This window comes from Doryrhamphus excisus, chromosome 10, assembly GCF_030265055.1.
Source record: "Doryrhamphus excisus isolate RoL2022-K1 chromosome 10, RoL_Dexc_1.0, whole genome shotgun sequence".
In the NCBI taxonomy this organism is placed as follows: Eukaryota; Metazoa; Chordata; class Actinopteri; order Syngnathiformes; family Syngnathidae; genus Doryrhamphus; species Doryrhamphus excisus.
Window position 1 is genome coordinate 16043454 of NC_080475.1, and position 9968 is coordinate 16053421.

Genomic DNA, 9968 nt, shown 5'->3' on the forward strand with positions numbered 1-9968 from the left:
ACGACCCGAAGCACACAGCCAAGATCTCAAAAGATTGGCTTCAGAACCACTCTGTGAATGTCCTGGAGTGGCCCAGCCAGAGTTCAGACTTGAATCCGATCAAACATCTCTGGAGAGATCTGAAAATGGCTGTGCACAGACGTCTCCCATCCAACCTGATGGAGCTTGAGACTTATTGCAAAGAAGAATGGGCAAAACTGCCTAAAGATAGGTGTGCTAAACTTGTGGGATCATATTCAAAAAGACTTGAGGCTGTAATTGCTGCCAAAGGTGGATCAACAAAGTATTAAGCAAAGGCTGGGAATACTTATGTAAATGTGATTGTTTTGTTTTCTATTTTTAATAAATTCAAAACATGTCAAAAAAAACCTTTTTTCACATTGTCATAATGGAGTATTTTGTGTAGAATTTTGAGGTAAGAGATTAATTTAATACAGTTTGGAATGAGGCTGTAACATGACAAAATGTAGAAAAAGTGAAGCGCTGTGAATACTTTCCGGATGCACTGTAAGTTTATACAAGAGTAAGAATACCTGAATGTATTCTGTACGATTGATTGACCGCTCCCCACCTCTCTTCACCCGAGTGTCGTGTTACATATGGCTGCAAGTCAATCATCGAACAAGGTGTCCTGGTGCCAAGTGTGCATGTGGACCCCCTTATGCTTGAACATGGTGTTTGCCATCAACAATCCGCGACGGGCACAGAAGTCCAACAGCAACACCAATCGGGGGGCCATTCCTCCAATGTACAGGGCACAACAAGAATTGTCCCCTATGTCAGCTGCCCTGATGCAGCAGGACTGGTACATAATGTCACCTGAAGAGCATCAGTCATCACCATGGTTACTGTTCCAAACGCAGCAGAAAATCCGATAGAGAGTAAAAACGTAGACATGCCTGGATAAATGCAGCTTCTGTGTAGGCTAGGGCGTTATTTGATCAGAAAATACTTTCACTACTGACAGGATTTGTTGCAGAAAACAGTAGGGTAATACCAAGTATTCAGTGGGGTGAGGGGGGTCACATTAACGGATGATTAGAAATGCTACTGTTTTACTGGCAAAGTAAAGAACATGTTAATGTAAGATAATGTATTTTTTTATTAAATCAGAATGATGTGATTATATTCTGGGTCGATCTTTTCACATTGATATCGATCAATATTGATACTAACGTTGGTATCGGTGTTATCGATATTTGGATCCATCTACCCACCGCTATAATGTGCATTGCTCTTGCGCTCTCTCTCCGTAGTTTGACACTCTTGAGCTTCCGTCCATCCGAATGTTCAAATTTGTGGCTGTTCACGTTGTATTTATTTTCTCATAAAACGTGAGAAGAGTGCAACTATGTCCGTCAACGCGACAAACCCCAACAATCCAATTGTTTTTTTCGACATTACAATCGGAGGACAGGTGAGTAGGAGAAAGACTCTTATTGCTAATGCTAACGTCGGTTCACAACAAAGATGGAGACACCATGAGGCACAGTGTTGCTGACTGAAAGCTAGCTATACTTCACTATTACTCAATGAGTTGATCTCGGCCTGTAAGAAAGTAATATTTAAGTCATGGTTGTGTGTTATACGTTGTCGAAATGGGGCCTTATGCCGTTGTGGAAAGGTAACTTTGGACTTCTTGTATACAATATTATTGTAACACTCAGCCAAACACCACACCAGACGGGCGGAACAACAGCCGTTTTTTTTTATTAAGGTCCAGGAACAATGATTCCTAACAACTCCCTAACATGCGGGTTCTGCCTCACTTCCTGTCCGTCACCCCTTTTCCTTCCCAACCCGGAACATATCTCTCCATGGCAAGACATGCGCAAATATAACACATAATACCCCTAAGAATCATTACATTATGTTTTAAAAAGTCGTGTTATGTTGAGTTATGAGTATGGACTTCTTCGGGTGCCTCAAAAAGGTAACTGTATGACTGTATGTGCAGCTTCGTACAGTGGTTCCTAAACAGTGGCCTGGCGACATCTTAATCAGGTTTGACATGAGCATTGATAAATAGATGAGTCGTCATCCTACATATCTTTTATTCCAGTCGGATAATAGCATCCTTCCTTTTTGAACATCTTAAATTTGAGCATAATTTTTTTTGTCCACTCACAATGGCTGTGGTTTACGTCTACATATTCATTTAAAAGGTTAACTGGCGACTCCAAATTGTCCATAGCTTGTTTGTCTATATGTGCCATGTGATTGGCTGGTGACCAGTCCAGGGTGTACCCCACCTCTCGCCCGAAGACAGCTGGGATAGGCTCCAGCACTCCCCCGCCACCCTTGTGAGGATAAGCGGTAGAAAATGAATGAATGAATGCACACAGAGCAATGAACAACTTCACAGTCTCTCCTTTCTGATGAAAAAATTAAGATTAAGATTAAGATATGCCTTTATTCGTCCCTCAATGGGGAAATTTGTATTGCACAGCAGCAAGTACAGAGTCAGTTAAGCAGTACAAAATACACAATATAGAAAAATAAACAATATAAACAACCCAAGTATTAACAAAAACCTTCCAGAGTTATATACAATACAGTATGTAGGTAATATGAAACGAGATGAGATATATAACCAGTCTATACACTGAGATCTTGTTAGAGAGTTAATATGAGGCATTATGGAAATACTTCACATAGAACTTAGTATATTGCATTTAGAGCCCTTAATATTGCACAGTGAATGGGGGTCTGGGGTAACTATACTGACTATAAAAAGCAAGTATTACACAAAATTATGGACCATCCAAAACATCCAAACAATTCTTTCGGGGCTCACAGTTATCTCATTATCTGACGCTTTGGCATCGTTTAACATGAGGATACAACATTGTAAAAGCATTTATAGGTCGGGAAAGTGGGAAAAAAGCATAATAGGCGGCCTTTAACATAAGCAGGTTCTACTGTATTAAACATGTGAGGGTTTGTATATCATTGTGTCATTGTTGTTCGTGCCGTTGCTCAAATGCCAGTACACTTCCCATGAGCACACATTTGGTGGTACTCTTGCATAAGGCCCTTGTGTTGAGCTCTTTGCCCAGAACATCACAGCTACAATGACACTGTCGGTGCACTCCAACCACAGTAGGTTCACTGCGATGTAGGCGGGTACCCAGAAACCAAGAACTAGGCAGGCTGCATTTATAACAAGATAAGGCATCCAGTATGTACCAAAGCCCAACATTAGACTGAACCATAGTGGAGGTCGTGGTGTGGTAGTCTTTCCAAGGTAGTTGGTCTCCTCTGACATTGTCAACTTTGAGCGGTTGGTTGATGTGAGCAGGTCGCTCCACTGGTTCTCTTGATTCTCCCTTGCTTTGTGCAACCTCCGGGCTTCACACATCCACAGTGGAATCCGTGAGCAGAAGGGCAGCATTGAACAAATCATCAAGCCAAAGAGACCCAAAAGAAAGAAGGTAATCACTGTGGTGACCTGAACCTCACAAAGGAGAACCTTTTTACCTGCGGCGTACCTCAGCTCTATGAGCTCCACGTTCACAGTACTGTAGGAGTATACGCCTGCAAATGTCCACATGAGAAGTGTGACTGCCATGTTCGTGAGGGCCTTGTAGGAGGTTTTCCAGGTGTCTCCTAAACAATAGTCTAATAAACACAGGCACACCATAGGCAGAGGCAGTGTTCCATACGTGGCCGATGAAAAAGCCATGAGGAAGCAAGCCGAGATACTTTCAGTGGCAAGTAACCACACGGTGACCATAAAAAACGCCATCACCAGATCAGCGAGGACGATGGTCAGACTGAACATGCCCAGCAAGGAGGTGAACAGTCGAGCACGGTTATACAAGCCCAACGCACAGACATCCAATCCAAACTTGGAGAGCATAAGTAATATGAAAAACTCCATGTTGTCTCGATGGCAGCCAGTGTCGTCCCCCCATTGCTCTAGCACAGCCAGCATTGTGGACGTCTCCTTTTGGAGCCCCCCAGGCAGTGTGTCTAGATGCATCTGGGACGTCAGTTGAAGTATTGCTGTGGAAAAACATTGAAGTATTAGTTTGGATGCAGTGGAACTTTTATCCATGAATCATCTATACCAGGGGTTTCAAACTCAATTTACCTGGGGGCCACTGGAGCTAGGGTCTGGGCGAGGCTGGGCCACATCAGGTTTTCCAAAAAAAACAAAAAACACATTTATTAAAAACAGAAAAATGAATAAACTTTGCTTTGGTTCCGATTTTCTACAAGAAAAGCTCTGATAAAACATTCCACTGTTCTCAAATATCTTCATTTTTATTTTTCTACACAAAATAAGATCAAGAATAAAGAAAATCAATCAATCAGTAATAAATAAATATAATAATAATAAAATGGCAAATAATTAAAAATTAAGAAACCACATATAGTTGGTGGGTAGACAAATTATTTTTTTCAAATTAATTGAGACACATGCTAACTCGCAAACTAGAGAGCTGGCGACCTAAACGGTAGCCTCCAAGTTATTTCCTTTAAACTTAAAAAGCCAAAAACTTACCACTTCCACACGGATAGGGAGGATAACTATTAACAGTTATTTAACCTTTAACATGAACATTAATCAAATGTAATGTTTTTTTCTGGGTGCATGATACCATACAGCATCCATGTCAAACTTGCGCGGGCCGCACTAACATTAAACTTTCATATCAAGGCGGGGGCCTCAAACTAGTGTCCTGCGGGCCACATTTGTCCCGCGGGCCGCATGTTTGAGACCCCTGATCTATACAGTACACTGTACATTTGATTGGTCCTTTTCTCTGTGGAGTCTCTCCTGGTACTCTGAACCTCCAACAGTCCAAAACATGCATGTTACCCGTTTAAAAAAAAAAAAAAAAACTCAGAACTGCCAATTGTGGTAGTAAAGGCTATTAAAAACAGTTTTGCGGATAGTCCGCAAAACTTTTTGCTCATGTTCAATCCCATATTTTGCTCTGCAACTCCAACCACTTCTGCCTGATGTTTGCCTTTTTAGGCAAGTTCAAAACTGAACAGATATTTCCTGGAAGCCATTGGTGTTAGCTCCGTGCTAACACAGTGAAATCTTCGAGAAACAGCAGATCAGGGGAGAAGGCTGAAACTGTGGCATTGGTTAACACGATAATACAACATTCTAACAACATTTATAGGTCAGAAAAGTGGAAAAAAAGTGAAAAAAAATAGGTCTCCTTTAACATTGAACAGTATTTTTTTTAAATTGCTTTTTCGGATTTCGTTCATGTTCCACCTACCATCGTGTTAAAAACTTCTCACTCCAGCAGATACACACAACCTGAATTTCCAGACGTTTCACTCATGACTGGCAAAGCGAGTATAACCACCTGATTTGCAAAGGCAGCAAGTCAGAAATTCCAGCATTGTTGTCAAATATGTACCTTTTCCAGTCGTGTGTGTTTCTGTTGATATGCAAGCGCCTTGTTGCTCCTCAGGCCTCCATTGAGAAACTGCTTGTCTTATGAGTTGTGTGACGCTTCTAAGCATGAGTCCCCTTTTTAAAATGCAAGCAAACGCCACATTGGACCCGCCTTCTTTTTCTTTACGGAGATCCACCTATCGTGTCGAGTTGTCACAGATGAAACAAAAGTTGTCATAGCTAGTTTATTTGTTGGTTACACTTCAATTTCATGCTGTTTCTTTAAGAGGCAGTCCATTTGCAGGTCAAAATCGCCAAATACATAGAAATGGCGTTCTGGGGTGGTATTTTTAAAAAAACTGCTTCTGTGTAGACAAGCAGAGCACTGCTTTTGCGTGTTTTGTTGTTGCAAGGTGTACCATTTTCTGCTGGAATTGCATGTCAAGTGCGTAATTTATGGTCAGACTGTCGGGAATGTCTTATCAACCATGGAATTTTTTATTTTTTTACCACCATTTTTTAGGATGTGGGGCGGATGAAGGTTGAACTGTTTGCTGATGTTGTCCCGAAAACGGCAGAGAATTTCAGGTATGTTGTGGTTTCATACAAAATGTCCACATCATGATCTTTATTTGCTAACATGTTTTAATATAAGTCCACACAAGAAGTTATTAGTCCTTTATATGTGGTGAAATGACTTTCTTCAGGTATTTGCTAAAAGTGTGGTTACAGCTCACCTCGGCATGGACGTGACGGCATGTGAATGAGTTTTCATGTGTGAATGAATGAGTCTGTTTGAGAGTTACTTACAGTTTAATCATCTCTTTCAGGCAGTTCTGCACTGGGGAGTTCCGGTAAGGGAGACTCCATCAAACGCATCACGTTCCTTCCACATTTGTTTACAATAACAAGACACTCAATTACTGTGTTGTAATTCCAGACCAGTTAATAGACTAATTGAACTGATGATTGTGTGGAATTAATTGATTAATCCCAGCTAGCAGCAATTACACAATGAGGTGCTTGACTTATTACAACCAGCAGAGAAGCTTTGGACTCGTTTTAACTAGTTTGCATTGAACGTAAATCACTGTCAGTGTTAAAGAAATGTTCTGAAGTATATGAAAATGTTGTGCAGGAAGGATGGTGTTCCTATTGGTTACAAGGGCTGCACCTTCCATAGGTATGTATAATCAATGTTGCAGTATTTATTACTGGCTCAGTACATTGTCGTATTTTTATTTGACACTGGCACTGACACTTTTAAAGTGGGTCAACCAACTAGAAAGATTGTACTTTCTTACAATAAATTATACTTTATCTGATATATTGTTCATTCATTTGCAGGGTGATAAAAGACTTTATGATCCAAGGAGGAGACTTTGTAAATGTGAGTAAACATGCGCTCATCTTCAGGCTTCAGTCTTCTGCTACCAACTGTACATTTATGGACCAGATTACCCCAGACTATGTAATACGCGGGCCTATCACCATGGGAACTAAACAAATCTGTTATGTTGCCTTGAAAGGTAACTGAAAGTGGCATACCAGGTCTTAATTTCATCAGCTTCTGGTTAACTTTACTGAATGAACTTTTTTAGGATTCTGACTAAGGATGTTCCGATCAGGGTTTTATGCTGCCGATGCCGATCCCAACAATCCATGAGTGAAATCGGCAAATACCAACACCGATCACATACATGCAGTGTAAATGTTGAAATGTATTACTGCCTCTATTAGGGGTCACCAACGTTTTTTTTTTTGTGATAGCTACTTTTACAAAATGAAAATGGCCAAGACCTACTCATTTTTGTAACATTTATTTTCATACTTTATTTGGAGGAGGGTAATATCGATACCGTTGTTTTTCCCACTGATATCGCCCCAATACTGATCGCTGGCCGATCGATCGAAGCAGCCCTAATTTCTGACTGTACGCACTGTTTTCTACAGGGTGACGGTACTGGTATCTGCAGCATCTACAGGGGTCCATTTGCAGATGAAAACTTTCGGGTGAAGCATTCTGCGCCTGGTCTTCTGTCCATGGTATGTGGTTTGTTTACCTTGAGTAAAGTGTCCAAAAAGCAAAATCCAAAAAGAATAAGGAGAAAACATACAGGATGCAGAGATATTAGGCTTTGGCTTAATACTTTTGTGTGGCTTTAAAGGGGACCTATTATGATTTTCCACTTTTCTAAGCTATAAATGGTGTTATAATGTTGTATTATCGTGTTAAACTATGCCAAAGTTCCGGATAATGAGGTTTGCTCATTTAGAAGTGAGCTCTGAAAGATGTTCGGAATGTCTCTGAACGAAAATGAATGTCTCATTTTTTTTTTCTAACACCGGCTCACTGACTGGAGTTCTGCAGTACTCGGGAAGTCATCAGGAGTGCTTGGGAATTAAAACAGACCATTTTGGGAATACACCTGGAATAGGTGAAAATTCTGGAAGATCTAAAAAGATTTCTGTGCGGGTTTTCACATGTAGCTGCTCTATAGGAGTCCACAACTCAATACAAAGGGACGAAATATTGGCATAATAGGTCCCCTTTTAAAGGCATATTTTTCTTGACAATTCTAATTTGTGTCCATGTACATATCAAATGTTTTTATAGGCAAACAGTGGTCCGGGGACAAATGGGTGCCAGTTTTTTATAACCTGCACAAAATGTGACTGGTTAGATGGAAAACATGTCGTTTTTGGTGAGAATTGATCTATAATTAAACATTCTATTCATGTGTGAATTGTCAAGTTATTTTTTATATATTTTTTTATTTTTAGGTAAAGTTGTCGATGGACTGCTGATCATGAGAAAAATTGAGGTAATGTGCCTTTTAATGTAATTCATTAAATGTTAAACAGCATGTACAACATCTAAACATGTGTGACGTCCAGCCTGATATGAAGCATTTATACCAAACTCTCAACAGAACGTTCCCACGGGACCCAACAACAAGCCCAAGCTCCCTATCCTCATTGCACAGTGTGGAGAGATGTGAACCGCTGTGCATGCAAATTGTTATGAAGCACATGAAGTGATGTCCCATACCGTGACTGATGTTCTATAATTCCATACAGTACATCCCAAATGACACACACCTTTGAATCATTAATAGTAAATAAATTGTTTTACATTTTTATAAACATTTGCTTTGGACTGTTTGTGAGAAATCGGAGTTTGTCATACATTTATCCATTTTTTTTTATGTGTATTTTTTTTTAGGTAAGGCAAAAGTGAGACTAAGGAGTACCATAAAAGTTGCTCATAATGAAATGATGAAATAGCGCAGCCTAGAGGACATTTTAATGCACTGCCCAACTGATTTATGTATAAAAACAAAGTGAATTTTATGTTTTATTTTTTAGTCATTCTAAATGATGCATCATAAATTGAATCAATCGTGCATCTTTGATTTCACTCCACTGTCTCATCCTTCGTGGCCCAAGGTGTGTATATTGTAATGTTTATGCCGCCGTGTTCCCGGTGTTTTATTAACCCCATTCTGCAGCCAAAGCCACCCCAACCCCCAGCCCACATTGACAATGTGCAAAAAAGCGATAGCATGGAAAGATTTATCAGTGAGAAATGGTGGTTTAGCTGTGACCTTCTAATCATCCCAATCCAATGGTTTTGGGTGTTAAAAGGAAGGAAATACTTAAAAGTGAAAAGAATGAGCGAGCCATCCTCTGTTCAACTTATGTCTCCCTCTTCTTATCCCAGCCATCCATACAAATCCAAGCTCTGACCCCCTCCCCCACCCGCGCTCTCACTGTTCTCTGCCTTGGACCTCCATCCACTGGCACAAAAGAATCCTTTCACATGGAGACTGTTCTTATGGAGGCTGGAGGAAGGATTTGTGTGTGTGTGTGTGTGAGTGAGAGAGAGAGATGGAGGAGAGGCTCTCTGAGGTCAATGCAAAAGCCCATCTTTGTGTGGGAAGAACATGAACAAGGAGCTCTTCACACATGAGCCAATGCTCATAAACAGTGTCACTGGAGCATTAACATGACAATGGACGGGGGGGCTGTGGTGGGCTCGTCTCACGCCCAGTCCGGGTCTGTCTGCTGTGTGTTAAACTGGAAGTCCATTTGGATTCCCTGTAGTTCGTTCCTGCTTTGAACCTGTTCCGTGTATCGTCTTATGGAAGTGAGAGAGCATTGTATACACCCTTTGGACCAGAAACTGGAAGACGGGTATCCAAAGTGTGCCATATTCATTCTAAAAATATAATAATAAAAAATATTAAAATTAAAAATTTGCAGTAATTTTACAAGACTAAAGTCAATATGTTAAGTGATAAAGCAGTAATCTGAGAAAAATTTCAAATTTTATGAAAATGAAAAATAATGTAGTTTTCGAAGCATATTAAAGAAAAAATGTCTGTTGAGAAACAAAATGTCTGTTTTTATTAGGTTAGAGAGAAACGTTATAATGTTATGGGAATAAAGTCATATTATTATGAGAAGTAAATTTAAAAAGATACTGTAAGTTGTGTTTTTGTGGTGGTATTCTGGTCTGGAGACCAGCGACCAGCATAAGTAGTGTTTTCATTCTGGTATGATGGACCAGCTTACCAGTATGACCAGCATATTGTTGTGT

At 40.2% G+C, this 9968-nt stretch overlaps 2 protein-coding genes across 2 annotated transcripts; one reads left to right on the forward strand and one right to left on the reverse strand.

Annotated features, from left to right (window-relative positions):
• The first annotated feature begins 1254 nt into the window (after positions 1 to 1254).
• Positions 1255 to 8678, forward strand: ppih (peptidylprolyl isomerase H (cyclophilin H)). Its single transcript, XM_058084694.1, has 9 exons — positions 1255 to 1417; positions 5889 to 5953; positions 6196 to 6219; positions 6504 to 6548; positions 6713 to 6755; positions 7319 to 7411; positions 7983 to 8070; positions 8150 to 8190; positions 8299 to 8678. Exons 1-9 carry the CDS (start codon positions 1352 to 1354, stop codon positions 8365 to 8367), a joined length of 534 nt encoding a protein of 177 aa, XP_057940677.1. The 5' UTR covers positions 1255 to 1351; the 3' UTR covers positions 8368 to 8678.
• si:dkeyp-100a1.6 (probable G-protein coupled receptor 160) lies at positions 2413 to 4164 on the reverse strand. Its single transcript, XM_058084691.1, has 2 exons — positions 4097 to 4164; positions 2413 to 4008 (listed from the first exon to the last, which is right to left on the reverse strand). The coding sequence occupies exon 2, from the start codon at positions 3983 to 3985 to the stop codon at positions 2927 to 2929; it is 1059 nt and encodes a 352-aa protein (XP_057940674.1). The 5' UTR covers positions 3986 to 4008; positions 4097 to 4164; the 3' UTR covers positions 2413 to 2926.
• Positions 8679 to 9968: the final 1290 nt, after the last annotated feature.

Coding starts and splice junctions, on each gene's coding strand:
- ppih (XM_058084694.1), top strand. CDS start 1,352: ATGTCCGTCAACGCGACAAACCCCAACAATCCAATTGTTTTTTTCGAC. Junction 7,412..7,982: donor CGCCTGGTCTTCTGTCCATG/GTATGTGGTTTG, acceptor ATGTTTTTATAG/GCAAACAGTGGTCCGGGGAC. Junction 8,071..8,149: donor TGGAAAACATGTCGTTTTTG/GTGAGAATTGAT, acceptor TTTTATTTTTAG/GTAAAGTTGTCGATGGACTG.
- si:dkeyp-100a1.6 (XM_058084691.1), bottom strand. CDS start 3,985: ATGCATCTAGACACACTGCCTGGGGGGCTCCAAAAGGAGACGTCCACA.